The sequence below is a fragment of the Pleurodeles waltl genome, chromosome 4_1 (assembly GCF_031143425.1).
Source record: "Pleurodeles waltl isolate 20211129_DDA chromosome 4_1, aPleWal1.hap1.20221129, whole genome shotgun sequence".
NCBI lineage: Eukaryota > Metazoa > Chordata > Amphibia > Caudata > Salamandridae > Pleurodeles > Pleurodeles waltl.
The window spans coordinates 357,553,178-357,572,506 of NC_090442.1; the positions used below are offsets into that span (position 1 = coordinate 357,553,178).

At 46.0% G+C, this 19,329-nt stretch overlaps 1 protein-coding gene across 23 annotated transcripts in view; it reads left to right on the plus strand.

The window, feature by feature from the left end:
• The window catches only part of PLEKHA5 (pleckstrin homology domain containing A5), a 991,819-nt gene that overhangs the window by 433,586 nt on the left and 538,904 nt on the right, over positions 1-19,329 (plus strand). For all 23 annotated transcript variants that reach the window (XM_069228492.1, XM_069228488.1, XM_069228489.1 and 20 more), the window contains one exon: positions 5,766-5,889. In XM_069228492.1, the coding sequence (XP_069084593.1) occupies positions 5,766-5,889 (124 nt within the window). The remainder of the gene's footprint in view (positions 1-5,765; positions 5,890-19,329) is intronic.

Genomic DNA, 19,329 nt, shown 5'->3' on the forward strand with positions numbered 1-19,329 from the left:
GCAAAAGATATCACCATATTATGGGATTTCAACTTTCACCTAGAGGCCTCATCTGATAGGGATACGAAAGCACTCTTTGTGATAATGAGCATGCTAGGACTGTCACAACTAGTTAATAATCCCACCCATTTAGCGGGCATACATTAGACTTTTTTTTTTTTTTTTTTTTTTACTAACAGCTCCTCTGCTACCATTGAGGAGGTGCTGCCTTTTTTTCTGGTCTAACCATCATGCAATCAATTTCAGCATAATAATGTAATCATTTTCAGCATAATAAGGCCACAAATCCCCACATTAGCTTTCTTGCTAAATGTTCCTTCCGCTTTCAGTTATGGAACAAAATTGATACTGACCAACTTCATCAACAGCCTACTGTCACAGCCTATCCTCCCTTATGATACTGAACAAGCCTCCTTATAATACACTGACTGGCTAAAAGGTGCTTTTACCAAAAAAAGCTCTGCCAAAAAACTCATCCACTGACAGAAGTAAACCCTTTGCTCCATGGTTTACTGAGTCACTCAGACTAGAAAAACAAAATTGCAGAAGGCAGGAAAGACGGTGGCTCTTGCAATACAATGATTTTGAGAAAATCTCCAAATATAATTGCCTACTAATAAAATAAAAAAGTAGTTATTTTACTCATCAAATTGAAAATAGAATCAGGTAAAGACTCCACTAAGAGCTTTTTCGTGTGGTGACAGAACTAACCACATTAGTAGGCAGCAAAGTAGACACTTGTATCCAATCTTTTTGTGATAAACTGGCCCATGGCTTTAGGGAAAAAGTCCACCAAATCTATTCTAAGTTTGAGTTCTACAACAGTTCCGAGATCAGTGGGCAATCCAAACAGGCAAACTCTGGGCAGCCGTCCTTCACAGAATTTCACCCAGTTAATCCTGCCTGGTAGCTAAAAGGATCACTTCTGTTGAGTCTGGTTCTCATCTTTACCCCTGCCCTCCTTCAACACTTAAACTCGTACCAGATGTGACAGGAATTAATCTTTCTGCCATTTTTAACCCCATGTTAATCTCTGGGGTCTTTCCCTCCCTGTGGAAAAGAGCCTCTATTCTCCCTCTATTTAATAAACCCAGTCTGAATCCAGCTGACCCTAACAACTATCGCTATATTTCCTGCCTCCCGGCCAAGATTGTAGAGAAGGAAATGAACATACAGCTTGTCCAGTTTATTCAAGATAATTCTCTGCTGGACCCATCGCAGTTTAGTTTCAGATCTGGGCACATCACAGAAACAGTCCTGATCAAAGCCATGGAGGAGATAAGGGTGGAACTGGATAGAGGAGGTGACACAGCTCTCGTCCTCCTCCATTTATTGGCGGCCTTTGATACGGTCGACCACAGGCTGATGATCAATCGACTTGGGGTCTTAAGCATTAAGGATAAGGCCTTGGCCTTACTGATCTACTTTCTATCGGGTAGAGTGAATATAGTTGCCCTGGACCAATATGAATCCTCCCCTTTTCGCCCTTCTTGCAGGGTCCCACAGGGATTCTCGCTTAGCCCAACACTATTCAGTGTTTATGTCAAAGAGATGGCCACCCCGATTAAAACCTTAGATTTCACCATAACCTCCTATGCTGATGACACTCAGATTGTTGTGTCAGCCTTTGACAATGCTTTGGAAGTCTCCATCTAACTCCATGACATGTGCACCGTCAATTCATGGAAGAGCAACCACTGCCTGAAGCTCAACTCAGATAAAACTTAAGTAGTATTGTTTGGAAATCTATCTCTAGCGTGGGTCCTTTTTTTGGTGGCCCAAGAAACTAGGTTCTCTTCCCATTCTTGTAACCAAGGCTAAGAACCTAGCAGTACAAATTGACAACAAATTGAACTTAAGAAGCCAGGTAAATACTATTGTCTCCTCTTCCTTTCTCACTCTTAGGATGATTAAGAAAATTATCCCATATATTCCAGCTTCCACCAGACAAACTGTCATTACTGCATTAGTCCTATCTAAAGTTGACTACTGCAATGGATTATGTATGGGTATGCAGGAACAGCATCTAAATAAGCTGCAAATGGAACAAAATGCAGCCACCAGGCTTCTCCAAGAGACTTATACATTTCATTCAGACTTGCAAGCAAACCACTAGCTACATTGGCTCCCACTGAGAAGATGCATCAAGTTCAAAGCCCTGTGCATCATCCATAAGGCATTGCATAATACTCGTCCTGAGTTCCTAAAGCACAGTTTTGAGTGGTACAAACCTAATAGACTTCTTTGCTCCTCTGGAGTCAAGAAAATGGTGATAGCAAGATTCAGGAAGACAAATTGGGGAGGGAGAATTTTCATCACGGTGACCTCCAAGCTCTGAAATAGCCTTCCCCCTCACATCAGAGCCTTTCCCTCGCTGATCTCCTTCAGGAAGGAGCTCAAAACTTGACTTTTTTTCTAAATAATTAAGGTTTTTTTTTCAGTTGTTTTGAAGTTTTAAGCATCAAGACTCCATAGGGTAATTGTGTGTTTTTATAAATCATTTGAGCATAAAATAATATTACCTACTCCTAAAGACTGCCACCTATCAGGGCTATGCTCACAGGTATTCTGAACGCTGCCACCTCTTCTGTGACTTTCCAGATGCTTGGAAAAAAAGCACACAACTGTTCTCCCATTGCTGAAGAATCCCTCCAGCGCTCACCAACTACAAACCTACCTCACTGCTACAATTACCAACCAGAGTTTTAAACAAAATCATCAACGTACCTCACAGAATACCTCAGCAACCACCAACTCCTCAGCACCACTCACCCTGATTTGAGACGCAATCGCAGCACGGAAATTGCCCTCATCGCCACCACAAATAACCTCTCTGGACAGAGGTGACACAGCATTGCCTCAATCTGTTAGACTTCTACCCAGCATTTGACATAGTCTCCCACCCCATCCTCATCCAGCGCCTACGTGACATCGGAATCCAAGGACATGCACACCAGTGGCTTTTCTCCCACCTCACTTGAAGGACCTAGTTAGTCAGCCTGGCACTGTACACCTTGGATGCCTACAACCTCCTCTGCAGAATTCTGCAAGCTCTTCAATGCTTACATGGTCACTCTAGCCCAGTACTTGCTAAACTTCTTTGAATCTCGACCTACTTTTTAGAATAGCAAACTTTCGCGACCCACTTAACTTTAATGGACATAAGGTGGGCGAATATTTTGTTTTGTAGTGTAATTAAACCATCACGTGGCAGCGCACTGTCATTTACAGACGGCACAATTTCCATTAAATTGCCTACCAAATTGGCACAGACATAAAAGTTTTACTGATAAATCTGTTTTGCATACAAATGATAATGTATGAAAATCAGATTTCAGTGAATAGTTATCATTTGTGCACCACAAAGTAGTGTTTTGATTAGTTTTGATACTACTAAAATCTTTGCTTCCATCATGTATGTGCCTTGTTCATTTAAAGCTCTCTACATTTTGTTGTTACATAAAATTACATTCTACTGCATTTCCTGTCACGCACACGGTACTCCAGCAAGATTATCACCTAACTCGACAAATGTGATAAGATAAATGTAGAATTTAAATACATGTTCATTTATTACTTGGATTCACACGACCCGACTTCCCACCCAGTGCTCTAGCCAGCATCATCTGCTCTCATGATATCCGTGTCCTCTGCTCCAATTGATGACACACCACTCATTCTCTCCCTCACAGATGAGAGACATAGTACCCAGATCAGGTTCAGTACCACCCACTGGGTAAATGCCAACTGTCTGAAGCTGAACACTGAAAAGACCGAAATCGTGACCTTTGAGAAGAACACTTCACCGTTGGACTCCATCGGGTGGCCAACAGAGCTATGACTGACATTCATCCCCACACCAAAAATATTTGGAGCATCAGAGACTGCAAATACATGACAGCCCAAGTCAGCGCTGTCACTGCCTCATGCTTCCATACACAGAAGATACTGAGGAAAAACTTTTCAATGGCTTCCAATGAGCACCCGGAAAACCATAATGTATGCCCTCGTAACAAGCAATCCGGCCTATGCGATCACCCTCTGTGCTGGGATCAACAAAAACCACACCACAAGGCTGCAGGCCATTAAGAATACGGCAGCAGGAATCCCTCTCAACCGCCCACACTGCACTAGTGTCACACCACAAGGAGCTCCTCTAGCTCCCTATGCCCAAACAAGCTCATTTCATATTTTTCAGCCACACTTTCATGGCACTACATCTCAGTGGCCTAGCATATTTCCATAATCGCATCTGCTTTCACAAACCCTCCAGACACCCCTGCACTTCCGGACTCCTACTTGCACACATCCCAAGCATACTGAAAATCAGATCCAGCAGTTGAGACCTATCCGCCATCATTCCTAAAGTGTGAAATAACCTGCTGCACATAAAGGCCTCCTTGTCGCTTTTTGAATTCCTCAGGAAACTGAAACCAGAATTTTCAGGTAGTCCCATTAATCTCTAGTTTTGGGTAGACTCACACCTGCCAAGCATCAGGACTCCCACCTGGATGATAGAGCGCTCTACAAATCTTCATAACATATTAACATAACATAAGATTGTACAGATCCTTGGATGTTGTATATATTGTGTATGAGATTTGAGTTAAAACTGCGGTTTTGTCTACTTATTTTGATATTTGTTCGCTTATCATCCTTGGAATGTAGACCATGGTATATAAATGTTTGTCCTGTAGAGATACTTCACTGCAAGTTCTCATGATATTGTTTGTTTATGGAGGGGAATATGTGGTGTTCTAATGGAATTTGAGCTTGAACAGAGTTGCATATCAGGATTCTAGTTGGTGGCAGTTGATGCGATTCTCCTATCTGTGAAGCAGTTTGTGTCTACGCTTCGATAAAGAACCCATTTCTTATCAGGCATGTGTGAAAAACACTTGATTACGACACGCTGCTGTACTAAGTAGCAAATAAGATAGACATCTGTTGGAAATTGTAGAGATCTGATAGCTGTATTGGGTATTGGGGTCATCCATTTCATTGTCATTATGTGTAGGGTACTTGGCTGCACTTCAGCTTGCGGGGATGTCCGTTCTTGACTTGTTAAACACAGTATTGTAGCACCAGAGGGTCACTGTCTGCATGGACAAATCTTTGCTAATGTGAGGCAATGATTTCCAGTTGTCAAAAGGTAAAGCATTTACCTGAGACATTTCCTCAATGGAATGATTGAGATCTGCCACCAGTAAGTCACGTTCTTAAGGAAGGATGATGTCACTTTACCATCTTGATTCTTTCCAGCATTGTGTACTTGAGTTATCAGGAACAGCAATTCTGTTCATGAGTGCCTTATTTCACCGGAGAATGTGCCTTAAAATGTACTTTAATTTTAGTCAGGATATAAAATTGCCAATTGTAATGTTTACTATGCTACTTTCATTTGACATGGTTGCTAGTAGTCATCTCAGATTTGGGTTTTTTTGCGACAGATTTCAGGTGATATACTACTGTTACCACTGCCTTGTCTTTTTAAATGACGTGGGTAGTTTTTATTAATTCCAGGCAAAATTATAAATAACAAGCTTACTCTAATGATTTGTGTTTCACATATATTGCGTTTTCTTTACTTTAGACCAGATCGTTATATCACTTTCTGAAATGTTAATGCTACAGCTATGCATTGCTTGACTTTCAAATGAATAAACTCGTTACTTTGCAAAACCCTGAAGTTTATCCTTAATTGATGCTTAGATATGATTGAAAACACCTCAGGATATTGAAGTACAATTATGTTTGCTTTTCAGGGCAGCTTCCAGCATGGCATCTCAGGAAAAGAAAGAGCGACCTCCGTCCATGGTCAGTGAACCTGTTTACTACAGTCGGACGCTGGATTCAGCAGCCCCTCCATTGAGCCCTGTGGGTGTCAGAGTAAGTTTTCGCGTCTAAGTGATTCCTTCACGGAGCTTATAGCAACGTTTAAAACCACCATTATGATAGTATTGAAAGCACATTAAATACCTAATTATAACGTTTCACAGACATTCAGCAATCTCAAGGGAAGACCTGACTGAAATGGATTGGACATGTTTCTTTAGGTATGACATTCAGATCAGAGCTCCCAGTTAGGTGAGCTGCTATAGTGGTGAGAACTCTGTTTATGTGAGAATTTACTGAGTGTCAGTGTTTGGCATTCTGCAGAATATTTGTGTAGGTGACTGTATTTCAGCTCTCCAACGGTCATTGCGTAGCTGTGCAACTGACACTAGTTTTCCAGATATGAATCAGTGCGCAAAATGTGATTATTTGGATTTTCAAAATACAGATCATGTTAGTTAGCCCATGTTGTTATTTCTTCAAACGAGAGCAATAAAGGCAGGAGGGAGCAACAGATGGATCAGCCAATGCCAGCTTTTGGCTTTCAGGTGTTTTATACTCGTTGCTGTTGCTTGGATGAGCTGTCCATCAATGCCATCGCCTTTTGGATTGATTACATTTTCCTATTTGGGTTCCCATTAGATTTTGGTGATGGAGGCTTCATGCAGTCCTTTTGTTATACTGTGAGCAAGTGTGTTCTTTGGTGTCATAACAACATTTTAATTGAGTATGTTTTTCTTTGTGTAAAAAGTGCTTGCTGTGTAGATGTCTTAGCCAGTGCTTTAAATGGGGAACAAAGAACTGCATGCACTTACTAAATTGAGTTGGATGTGCCAAGAGGGATGTCGAGGGGCGTGGCCTAGATGCAGGCATTCATAAAATCAGCATTTTCTTGGTGTTCATTAGTGGCAGGTGATGAGCTAAAAAGCACAATTTCCCTCACAAGTGTCTTCCGGAGAACCTTTTTTTTAATTATTATAAAGGCCACCATACATACACCTTATAGCATAACAAAATGTTCTAGATATAGCATTGAAGTTGGGTGCAGGCTAGTGGATGCATTGTAATCTTTATAGCCAGAAGACACAAACTCTAACCTCCACTGTCCAACTATACCAATATGTGTTATGAAGAAAAGGGGGGGAAATTATAGGGATAGGCGATAACAGAATATCACCAAAACATTTCTTTAACAATAGATAGTAAATACGGTGCTCCCGAACGGAGGGTCCTCCCAACACCTCCAGCGTTTCTCCAGTAGGAAAAAACAAACTGATTCAAAAGGCCAGGGCACTCGTATGAAATAAGATAAGAGTCTGTGCAGTTAGGTTCTTGGTCTTCGGAGAATCAATATATAATCCAAACAGAGTTAAAGTTCAGTGTCTTTATTCTTGTGCGAGGTTTTCATACATACGATCAATAGAGGATACATTTCTAGCGTCCATTGTAGCTCCATACTGAGAGAAGCAGAGGTAGTCCTTGTTGCTACACAGCATCTGACTTCTTTGAAGTCACGGATCACGTTGTTGTTTAAAAAACATATTCCTGTGAGCTAGTAAACTAGAGTGAAAGATCACACTGCAGAGCAGCAAAGGAACCTCAAGCCTGTCCTGGATGTTTTCCTAATATTATATTTACATTAACTCTCCTAAGCTTTGTTGCCAATTAACTTGGGAACTGGATCTGCATGCTGGCAAATGTGAAAGTAAAAGCTCAATATTCACGTTTGCGGGCTGGTCTGTGGCGCTCTACATCATTAGGCTTCTATGAAGGCTCTGCACGGGCTCAGATCTAGAGACGTCAGTACAACCTGTAGGAGATGGAGGGGGAGATTCAGCCGTCCATCCTTATGAGGCAGATATGCTATCTATTTGCATACTAGTAAATAGCATCTGTTTATTACCATGCTTAGAAATAACAAGCTTTCTGTACGAAATGTTAGAAGAAATATCATCAATACTTTGGAAATAAAAGTTTGCATTTATTTCCACATGCCTCGGTATCACGAGACATTGTAGTACCAATGTCAATCTCACAGTTTGATTGACTGCGCATGATCTAATTGGAACGTCACTGCCAATTAACAGTGTGACGCTGCCCGTCGCAGCCACCCCGCTCCCAGGGTTCAGATACAGCACATCATTGGTGCAGCTCAACAAAGTGGCATGCATGCCTCGCTGCTCTGTCAAATCCTCAACCTCAGCAGCACTTCCATTAGAAGTATCAATACGCCTGGGCCAGCCCGGGTGCCATTATTGACTTCCGGTACTCTCATGCGCCAAGGAGAAGTTCCGGTACTCGAGGGGAAATGAAGACGTGCTGGTACATGGTGCCAGTGAGTACTGGCCCATTTAAAGCACTGCTCTTAGCCACTCAAGGCACAATGTTATTCACTAATTGCCGTTGTGCATTCTTTTTTTTCAAGATATGTTGCACTCAACAGCTTTCTTATCTCACATAATAAAGATTTACACTCATATAGGTTTTCTTAAAAAAAAATTACGAAAATACCAATCCTGCCTCGGAATTCTCTATTAATGCGGTGCTTTGCCGCATTCCTTTTAAGTTCACCAGTTAATATGCTAATTTCATCTGCTCTATCCTTTTCATGATACCCTACTTTAACACTATTAATGTACTGTGTTCAACAGAGAGATACTACTCGCAGCTTCAATACTGATGCAGAGGAAGCTGTTGCCTCATTATGGGGCTTTTATTCTAGGCCTGCTGGTTGCAAACAGAGTCGCCCGAAGTTTGCCAAACTCAAAAAAGCCACAACCATTTACTTTGTGACTGACCGTTTTGTAGATCTTTCTACTTCAACTAAAGAGTTTTGAGTTGGTACTCAGTAATGGTCTACCATAGAGTTCTTAATTTGTTAAAAAAGGAAAACCCTACTTTTTTCTTTTTAGAATCTCATTGCCCTATGCCAATGTTGACTTGTTTTGATTTACGTCATGTCTCTTTTCTCCACCACCTTACACTTCTTCTCCCTTTATCGAACTCCTGCGGGTACTTTTTCATCTATGCTGTCTCCTTTTGTCACGTTTTCTTATTGTTCTATTCCTCCTTTTTTCATTCTTCTTTCTTGCTCTCTCATGCTGGGTAAAAAAGTATTGATGATGAAAAAACTTGAACTCTAAAATAAGCGCCAGTGCCCCTCAACAGCAGCGACCTTCATATACTATAGCTATATTCATTATGCGCTATATTGTTGGCTAAATGGAATTCTAAAGCCTTCACGGATTCTCTATTGCGTTATTTTGTTTCCATGTACACAATTGGCAGCAATAATAAACTGGCTTTTATAAACCTACATTAAAATAACTATCCACATTTAGTGCAGTGTTAGCCAAATTATGAGTAGGGACCCACTGTTGGATTGTGAAGCGATTTTTGGAGGGTCTCAAAACTCCTGGTCTGTATATAAGTAGTATTTAAAATAAGTAGGCCTGTTTGTACACCAGTGCAAAGATGCTAAATGACATACCAAAATTCATATTTAAAACAAACCCTTGCAAATATTCCTAAGTAAGACTTCGGGTGAACTTTCCAGTAATTTTGTGGTGCTGGTTTTTATTTTCACAAAGACATTTTAGCAGAGAATGTGCTCACAACCATAACGCTTGTGTGTGACGTTCACATATAATTTGAGAAATATGTATGCGGCCTAACTGGCAGAACTGCTGGCTTTTGAATTGGGGAACGCGGCTTGGGTTGCGGCATTGGCTCCATGTCCTTTGAGTCTGGGCAAACCACTTAGTCTCCAGTGATTAAAATGAATCTGACCTTGTGTAATGTGAGCTGCATTCATATCAAGTGTGCCAATATCCTTGGGCCGGGTTTCTGATATACAAAGCTGAAATGCGTGTGTGTGTGTGTGTGTGTATGTATATATATATATATATATATATATATATATATATATACATATACACACATATATATTCATATTTAAAAATGCACCAATAGGCCTTCTTTTAACACAGAAATTGATATGATGCCTTACCGCATTCTCTGCTGCAGAAGGAATTTCTCAAATTTTCTAAAATCACTGGTATCATCACCAAGATGTTTAGATTTTTCAGAAGGTTTATGATGTGCGTGAGCAGATTACACGCCAGCACCCCACTCTGAAAAATGTTAAAGTTCCAGACCACAGTGCAGGTCACCATCTGTCACTTCTGTAGGCTGATAAATGTCTTTGCCAGAGTAAGATATGGAAGGGTGTAGTCAAGGTCACAACATTTACAAGCAGTTGCTATAATTACTTGAAAAGATCGCCCAACCTCATATGCATTAAAGGTAGGTGGGCTGCGAAGGTTTGCCTTTCTAAAAATTGGGGTGTGGATCTAAAAGCTTCGGGAAGCGCTGATTTAGTGGGTAGTCTGACAGATTTAGAGCTTGGAGACGTAGCTTTAAATTCCAGTTTACCTCTTTACAAAATGTGTGGTCCTCGGTCTAAATCTCTTGTGCTCACTGCTTCCCAATTCTTCTGTTTCAATTCGCAGCATCGTGAACACCTGTATTCTATGATCTGTTGTAAAGGGTACCATTTTATTAAGTATGAAAGTGCTAATTGATGATTCCATTGGCTGTGTTGCAGTTACCGGTCTCCTCAGTTATTGCCAGTTACATTACTTGGACAAGCTGAACTTTTTGCTACTTTGCTTGGAAAATATCCGGATCTTTACTTCGAAATGTTTGGATTTGTAGACTGCACAAACAGGAACGGATTTTCTTCTGTTATATTTTAGTTCAGATGTGCGTCCTGTATTGCGAACTTGTGTTATGGTCTGTCTTGACAGCGCAGCTGTCACCTGACAATTATGTGAAAACCAGCAGGAGCAGGACTTTGGCTACACTCACATGTTGGGAGGCCGGAGTACCCGACTTGATTGGGCAGAAGATGTGGGTTTTCTTCTGGGGTGCTTGTATTTCACTCCTGTTGCCTGAACATGGCAGCTACGTGAAAATGTAGTGACAAAGTGGCTTGTATTGTAGCCTCGTTGGCTGCCAGGGAGTTTCATTTCACCCATCACTGCCATGCTATTCAGATATAAAAGTGCAGGTGCAGCGCGTCAGCGCAAAGCTGTCCATCGTGTAGTATTTCAGGTTTCCTTTCCCACGGGGCCTTCGGCTGCCAATGTCACGGGGCACACGCACAGACCAGGGATTCCCTCTGGAGAGCAACAGAGCCTGGCAGTGCCATGCCCCTAACATTGGCATTTAACAGAGTTCCTGCAGCATGAGTTGTGGGCCAGGCAGGCGAAGCCAGACCAGCGAAGGGCCCGCAAGGAACGCCGAGAGGGGGTGGGAACCCAGCAGGGCGGACGGCCGCCAGCGCCTGAGAATGAACACAGGCGATAGGTTGGGTCTTTTAAAGAGCCCAATCCGGGGAAGGACATTTTGTTGCGAGTCTAAGGGGTGGGACGCGGCACAGTCCGCACTGATTGCCCACCCACAACAGGTAGGCAGGCGCCGCGGCCTTGGTTTCGGAGTGGTCGCGGTGCTCGAACAGCACACAGGAAACCGCTAGGAGGAGCGCAATCGCCTAACAGAGGAGCTGCTCAGTTCTGGTTCTGGGGCTGCCTCACGGCAGCAGCGCTGGGAGCCGGAGAATGGCCAGCCAAGGGTCAGCATCGCACGGACATGGCACTTGCAGCCCGGGCAGATCTCGCCAGCAAAGCAAGCTTAGAAGCTGCCAAAGTGAGCGGTACCTGACCAGGGGAGGGGGGCGGAGAGGGGGTTGGCATGCTGTCACTCAGGGGGATGCTCATGAAGTGCTGTCAGTCAAGATGAACTAGATCAAGAACCTGTTGTAAACAGTAACAGATGTAATACGAACTGCGCGTGGTGGGATGAGCATTGAATGTGCTGTTGTGATCCTTGATGTATATGAATAAAATGCGGCTGTTGAGCACCAGGAAGTGGCTCTTGTGTATAATAGGATAAAAAGGGGGAGGGGGCATCAGGCGACGGCGGGAAGCATCGTGGGAGCGCTCGCCCATCCAGGAGGGGTCTCGTGAGAGTGTCTATGGTGACCCCTTGACTCCCACCCCATCTACAACCAGTTGCAGAGCTAGAGTTCCTGCCCCATGCTCTGTTAACCATGATCAGATTCGGACTAATCATACAACTGAAAGTGGACAGGGATCTAATAGGCCCCGAGCGCCACCCTCCAGCAAGAGGAGTTTTCTTCACCCTTTAACACTCCTCTTTTTCTTCTAACTCCCTCTTAAGCTACTAACTCCCTCCCTTGACAACTCCCCCAAAGATACCTTAAATAGTTTAATACTTTGTCACAGAAATGTGATGGAGATCCCGGCTAGTATTTCCAATGCCGCACAGATGTTTGTTGGGAGGGGGCGGCCGGATTCGGCGGGTACGGGTGCAGTGACAGGCAGGGGAGGCGAGGACTGAAGATGCAACAGGCAAGCAGCAGGGTGAGATGCAGTGAGGGGTGGTAGGTGAGGCGAGGACTATAGATACAGTAGACAAGCAGCAGTGTGAGGTGCAGGGGAGGCGAGGACTGCACCTACAACAGGCAAGCAGCAGTGTGAGGTGCAGTGACAGGCAGGGGAGGCGAGGACTGAAGATGCAACAGGCAAGCAGCAGTGTGAGGTGCAGTGACAGGCAGGGGAGGCGAGGACTGAAGATGCAACAGGCAAGCAGCAGTGTGAGATGCAATGACAGGCAGGGGAGGCGAGGACTGAAGATGCAACAGGCAAGCAGCAGTGTGAGATGCAATGACAGGCAGGGGAGGCGAGGACTGAAGATGCAACAGGCAAGCAGCAGTGTGAGGTGCAGTGACAGACAGGGGAGGCGAGGACTGCACCTACAACAGGCAACCAGCAGTGTGAGGTGCAGTGAGAGGCAGGGGAGGCGAGGACTGAAGATGCAACAGGCAAGCAGCAGTGTGAGATGCAGTGACAGGCAGGGGAGGCGAGGACTGAAGATGCAACAGGCAAGCAGCAGTGTGAGGTGCAGTGACAGACAGGGGAGGCGAGGACTGCACCTACAACAGGCAAGCAGCAGTGTGAGGTGCAGTGACAGGCAGGGGAGGCGAGGACTGAAGATGCAACAGGCAAGCAGCAGTGTGAGGTGCAGTGACAGGCAGGGGAGGCGAGGACTGAAGATGCAACAGGCAAGCAGCAGTGTGAGATGCAATGACAGGCAGGGGAGGCGAGGACTGAAGATGCAACAGGCAAGCAGCAGGGTGAGATGCAGTGAGGGGTGGTAGGTGAGGCGAGGACTATAGATACAGTAGACAAGCAGCAGTGTGAGGTGCAGGGGAGGCGAGGACTGCACCTACAACAGGCCAGCAGCAGTGTGAGGTGCAGTGACAGGCAGGGGAGGCGAGGACTGCACCTACAACAGGCAAGCAGCAGTGTGAGGTGCAGTGACAGGCAGGGGAGGCGAGGACTGAAGATGCAACAGGCAAGTAGCAGTGTGAGATGCAATGACAGGCAGGGGAGGCGAGGACTGAAGATGCAACAGGCAAGCAGCAGTGTGAGGTGCAGTGAGAGGCAGGGGAGGCGAGGACTGAAGATGCAACAGGCAAGCAGCAGTGTGAGATGCAGTGACAGGCAGGGGAGGCGAGGACTGAAGATGCAACAGGCAAGCAGCAGTGTGAGATGCAATGACAGGCAGGGGAGGCGAGGACTGAAGATGCAACAGGCAAGCAGCAGTGTGAGATGCAATGACAGACAGGGGAGGCGAGGACTGAAGATGCAACAGGCAAGCAGCAGTGTGAGATGCAATGACGGGCAGGGGAGGCGAGGACTGCACCTACAACAGGCAAGCAGCAGTGTGAGGTGCAGTGACAGGCAGGGGAGGCGAGGACTGAAGATGCAACAGGCAAGCAGCAGGGTGAGATGCAGTGAGGGGTGGTAGGTGAGGCGAGGACTATAGATACAGTAGACAAGCAGCAGTGTGAGGTGCAGGGGAGGCGAGGACTGCAGATACAACAGACAAGCAGCAGGGGAGGCGAGGACTGCACCTACAACAGGCAAGCAGCAGTGTGAGGTGCAGTGACAGGCAGGGGAGGCGAGGACTGCACCTACAACAGGCAAGCAGCAGTGTGAGGTGCAGTGACAGGCAGGGGAGGCGAGGACTGAAGATGCAACAGGCAAGCAGCAGTGTGAGATGCAATGACGGGCAGGGGAGGCGAGGACTGCACCTACAACAGGCAAGCAGCAGTGTGAGGTGCAGTGACAGGCAGGGGAGGCGAGGACTGAAGATGCAACAGGCAAGCAGCAGGGTGAGATGCAGTGAGGGGTGGTAGGTGAGGCGAGGACTATAGATACAGTAGACAAGCAGCAGTGTGAGGTGCAGGGGAGGCGAGGACTGCAGATACAACAGACAAGCAGCAGGGGAGGCGAGGACTGCACCTACAACAGGCAAGCAGCAGTGTGAGGTGCAGTGACAGGCAGGGGAGGCGAGGACTGCACCTACAACAGGCAAGCAGCAGTGTGAGGTGCAGTGACAGGCAGGGGAGGCGAGGACTGAAGATGCAACAGGCAAGCAGCAGTGTGAGATGCAATGACGGGCAGGGGAGGCGAGGACTGCACCTACAACAGGCAAGCAGCAGTGTGAGATGCAGTGACAGGCAGGGGAGGCGAGGACTGAAGATGCAACAGGCAAGCAGCAGTGTGAGATGCAATGACGGGCAGGGGAGGCGAGGACTGCACCTACAACAGGCAAGCAGCAGTGTGAGATGCAGTGACAGGCAGGGGAGGCGAGGACTGAAGATGCAACAGGCAAGCAGCAGTGTGAGATGCAATGACGGGCAGGGGAGGCGAGGACTGCACCTACAACAGGCAAGCAGCAGTGTGAGGTGCAGTGACAGGCAGGGGAGGCGAGGACTGCACCTACAACAGGCAAGCAGCAGTGTGAGATGCAGTGACAGGCAGGGGAGGCGAGGACTGAAGATGCAACAGGCAAGCAGCAGTGTGAGATGCAATGACAGGCAGGGGAGGCGAGGACTGAAGATGCAACAGGCAAGCAGCAGTGTGAGATGCAATGACAGACAGGGGAGGCGAGGACTGAAGATGCAACAGGCAAGCAGCAGTGTGAGATGCAATGACGGGCAGGGGAGGCGAGGACTGCACCTACAACAGGCAAGCAGCAGTGTGAGGTGCAGTGACAGGCAGGGGAGGCGAGGACTGCACCTACAACAGGCAAGCAGCAGTGTGAGATGCAGTGACAGGCAGGGGAGGCGAGGACTGAAGATGCAACAGGCAAGCAGCAGTGTGAGATGCAATGACAGGCAGGGGAGGCGAGGACTGAAGATGCAACAGGCAAGCAGCAGTGTGAGGTGCAGTGAGAGGCAGGGGAGGCGAGGACTGAAGATGCAACAGGCAAGCAGCAGTGTGAGATGCAGTGACAGGCAGGGGAGGCGAGGACTGCAGAGGCAACAGGTAAACAGTAGTGTGCTATGCTGTAACAGGCGAGGAAGGGGAGCAGAGACCGCCGGTGTATAGTTGGAAATGCAGTGGCAAGATGACGATGTATAGTAAAGGAAAGAGTGCTGCCTGTTCTTCGCAAAAGCCGCACTTTGAAGCTGTTAGTGCTAGGCTAGTTACATTGGTACAAAAGCCTGCAGTTCAGTGTTTCCCGCCCATGACTCCGCCCTTTCACACTACCCCTCCAGGGTTACATATTGCGTGAGGGGCAGTACATGATTGTGGTTTGGGGGAGTGTATACAATGAGCGATGACTCTGAGGCTGTGCTCGTGCGTTTCCGGTGCTGACTGAGTTACAAACAACTGGCCCGCAAAAGTCTCAGCCGAGGTGGGTTATAACACACACGGGTGCCATGAAACCCCAGCAGCAGAAAGCCAAGCACTGAGGTCAACCTGAGAATTTTACTCGCGGGATCTCACTCTAATTTCCCATAGGGCTGTGCCCCCGCATATGCTTTGTAGGGACGCCAAACCTGGAGAGAACGGGGCAGGTACAGTGCGCGCCGGTCAAGACTGCTCACAAGAATAATGGTAATTAATTTGACATTTCAACTGAAAATGACGATTTGCAAAATTGTCACCAGTTTGTGCCACATGACCACTTTTGCACATTAATGGAATGCATGTATTGTTCAACATTATCCCCACTCTGCTCCCACCTTCATTCGCCATGCTTTCCACTGCACGCCCCCCCCCCTCTCTCTCATGCTCTTTTTCTCGTCAGTCTCTTCCTCGCGCGTTCACTCTGTTTGTTAGTTCACTGCTTTCTCTTTAGAGTTAAGTCCACTGCTTTTTCTTATTTCATGTGCCCTATATAATTGCCTGTGCACCGCCAACAGCTTTCGTTCATTGTCACTCCAACGCTTCCATTTCACCCCACTGCTCTCTCCCCATTGTCACTCAACTGGTCTAATTTTCTTTCCAATAAAATCTTATTGTTAATCCAATTCTAACTCTCATTGTCACGCACCCCCTGCAATGTATCTTTGTCACTCACCTGCTCACTCTGTTTTATTGTCACCCTCTATGATATATCTCTTGGTCACTCATGTGCTCACTCTCTCCTTTACCGTGACCCCCTGTGGTGCATGTCATAGTCACTCACCTGCTCTCGCTGCCTCTTTTCTTGTTACCCCTCTCCGGTATGTCTCTAATTGTCACACTACTACTCTGTTGTCGGCACACCTCTACTCAGTCACTCTACTTCTCACTCACTCCACTGCTGTCCTGCATTATCACCTCACTGCTGCCTCTCATTATCTTTGCACTGTGTTCTTCCAATGTCACTTCACTTCTGCCGGCCACTCCTCGGCTCTCCCGCAGTCGTCGCCACACACCTGTCTTTTTTGCTTCTCCACGTCTGTCACTGTTGGGCATTCCTCGGCTCTCATGGTCACTCCACTGTTCTCCCCATTGCTTGCTGCAGCTCCACTGCTCTTACCGTCTCACTGCACTATTCTGGCCCCTGTTGCTCCAAACGCTCTCCATATCCCTGGTGCTCCCCCTCAGAGTCCACCGTTTCCAGAGGCTCTGGAGGGGAATGTGCCCGGGATCACCGCCCTCTGTCCGCCCTGACACTTAGCTCTTCTATGACGCATTCTTTCAAGTCACCAAGCAGTGTAGGGACAGTACATTTGGGCGCAGCAGGGTTATTGTGGATCTGTAACGAGGTCGGTTTGTTCACGAGTGTGCACAGGTGGTAATGTCTGAATATTTGAGAATCTGCTGGTCTCCTGGGTGGCTCAGTGCGGACATTTTAGAGTTGACACATGAGGAGATGTTTCTGCTGATGATTAATTATTGATGTAACTGGCTATTTACTTTTCAAAAGGCATGCCTTGGTGTCTGATAGTGTGTGATTATATGAGAGCCTTAGCGGTATGTGTGCGTGTTTTTGGATTTGTGAATTTGAGATCTAGTATTTTGTGTCTGGGGACGTCAGTGGATTCTGGGCGTTACATGTATGGTGATTTGAGAATAGTTAATCATTGTAAGGGTGACTTGGGTATTTGGAGGATGCACGTGGCTCTTTGGAGTGATGTCTGTCTGACGGGTGTATGTGTTTGTGCCTGTGGAGTTTTGAGCATATATGCTAAAGTTGTGAGGATGTCTGGGAAATATAGTTGGCGTTGAGCCATTATAAAGGTGTATGGGAATATTTTGATAGTTTATGGATGCACAATGAGGCTGTCCTGTTATCAGCATTCCTTCGAGTTCATAGAGGGGGCTGGGGTGTTCTAAGCGTGTTTGAAAGTTTTCGGATTTTGCTGATGTGATTATGGCCATGTGCCTGCGTAGGGTGCTTTGTGTGACTTTTGTTTTGTGTGAATATTAGCTGTGTCTAGAAGGAGTTGTAAGTATATTATTAGGGGAGTTGTGGGTGTCTGGGGCGTTGGGAGAGTGGGGCATTGTAACAGCGTTTGGGGACATTTTGAGGCGTGTTAAGGGTGTCTGGGTTTTCTAGGAGTTTCCGCAGATTGTTTTGATTGTCGTTGTGGGCATTGGTAAGTTGGTTGGGGTGCATATGGCTGTCCATTGTAAGTTTAGTGGCTGTAGCATTATGAGGTTGTTTGTTGTTTCTGTTAGCATAGAGAGAGTTAGTTGGGTAACTAAGTGCACGTGGCGAGTGTGTGGAACAGTATTATGGTGTGTAAGCATTTTAATGATCGGTCTGTGCAGTGTGAGTTTTGTGAATGTTGTGAGGGTGCAGGACGGTATTCTGAAAGTGTTGCGTTTTTTGGGACTCTGACGGCGTCTCGTGCTCAGGAGGCGGCCACTGTTACGGTTGATATGTGCTTTTGTGTCTGAAGGAAATTGCGAGTGTGCCTTTTGGGGCCTTGCATTGTGACGGTGGCAAGGGGTAACCTAAGGGTGTTTGTTACGACAAAACGTGCGGAAGTGCCTCGGTGGCGCTGTAAAGAGGCCTGTCCATAGGAATTGTGACGGTGCTTGGGGATTTCATGAGATGCTCTCAGTCATTTTAAGGGTGGCAGGTGGGAGGTTTCCGCATTTGTTTGGGTACAGTTGAGGGTCACTTTGCAGTACTGTGAGCATGCTTAAAGGTAGTTGAAAATACCTAGCGTGTTTTAAGGGTGTATTACACTTTGTGGAAAATATGAATGTGTTTTGGCATATGTGGCTCTCTAAGGCACATTGTGTGGCCATTTGGGATGTTGTGCGGCTGTTTGTGTGCTGCTTGTCCATATGGATTTGCATGGGTGTCTAGGGAGAGTCGCAGGGGAGCCTGGGGTTGTTTCATGGATGTTAGTTTGTCTTTGTGCTCATGCAGTTGTGTGGCTGTGTGATTTATAAGTATTTGTGTTGCCGTCTCAAGCATATTGAGTGTGCCTTAGGAGCACTGCAACGATGTCTGGGACCAACATGAATGTGTGGTAGCGATGTATGGGTGGGCCGTGTATCCATGTCAGTGCAGTGTGACCATGAGAATGAGCAGTATGTGTGAGTGGAGAAAGAGGGGTGTGTCTCTGAGTGTAGAGGGAAAGATGTGTTTGTATTAGTGAAGGGCTAGAGTACTGTATTTGATTGTAGATTAGGCCATCTGCCTGCAAGAGTGAAGTGTGAGAGATTTGCTTGTGAGTGTAGTGGGCAGCACATTGAACCCATACCTATTGGCATTGCCAAAGCCTATTTTTAAATTCATTGACCTTACACGTACTGGACCATATGTCGCAAGTTATTTTTTTCTTCTGTTCCCAGAGCACTGATTGTTTGTGCCTTGCATGAAGTTGAACTAAAACGGAATCATCTATTTTTGACTCTGTACATGTAACACTACTATTTTGGCCTCCAAACGTTTGTGTTGCTTTTATTCCCTCGCAGTTGATATGAAAAGGAAATGTTACCACACCAACCCCTTTCATTACTTCTGAATGTCCTTTTTAGTTGGTCTAGTATATGAGACTTGCCTTTAATTTGCAAAAAAACTTAAGTTATTGCCTTTGACACCATATGTGTTCTTTGGTTCTTGTTATATATTGTTATGTAAATTACTTTTTACTTAGACTGC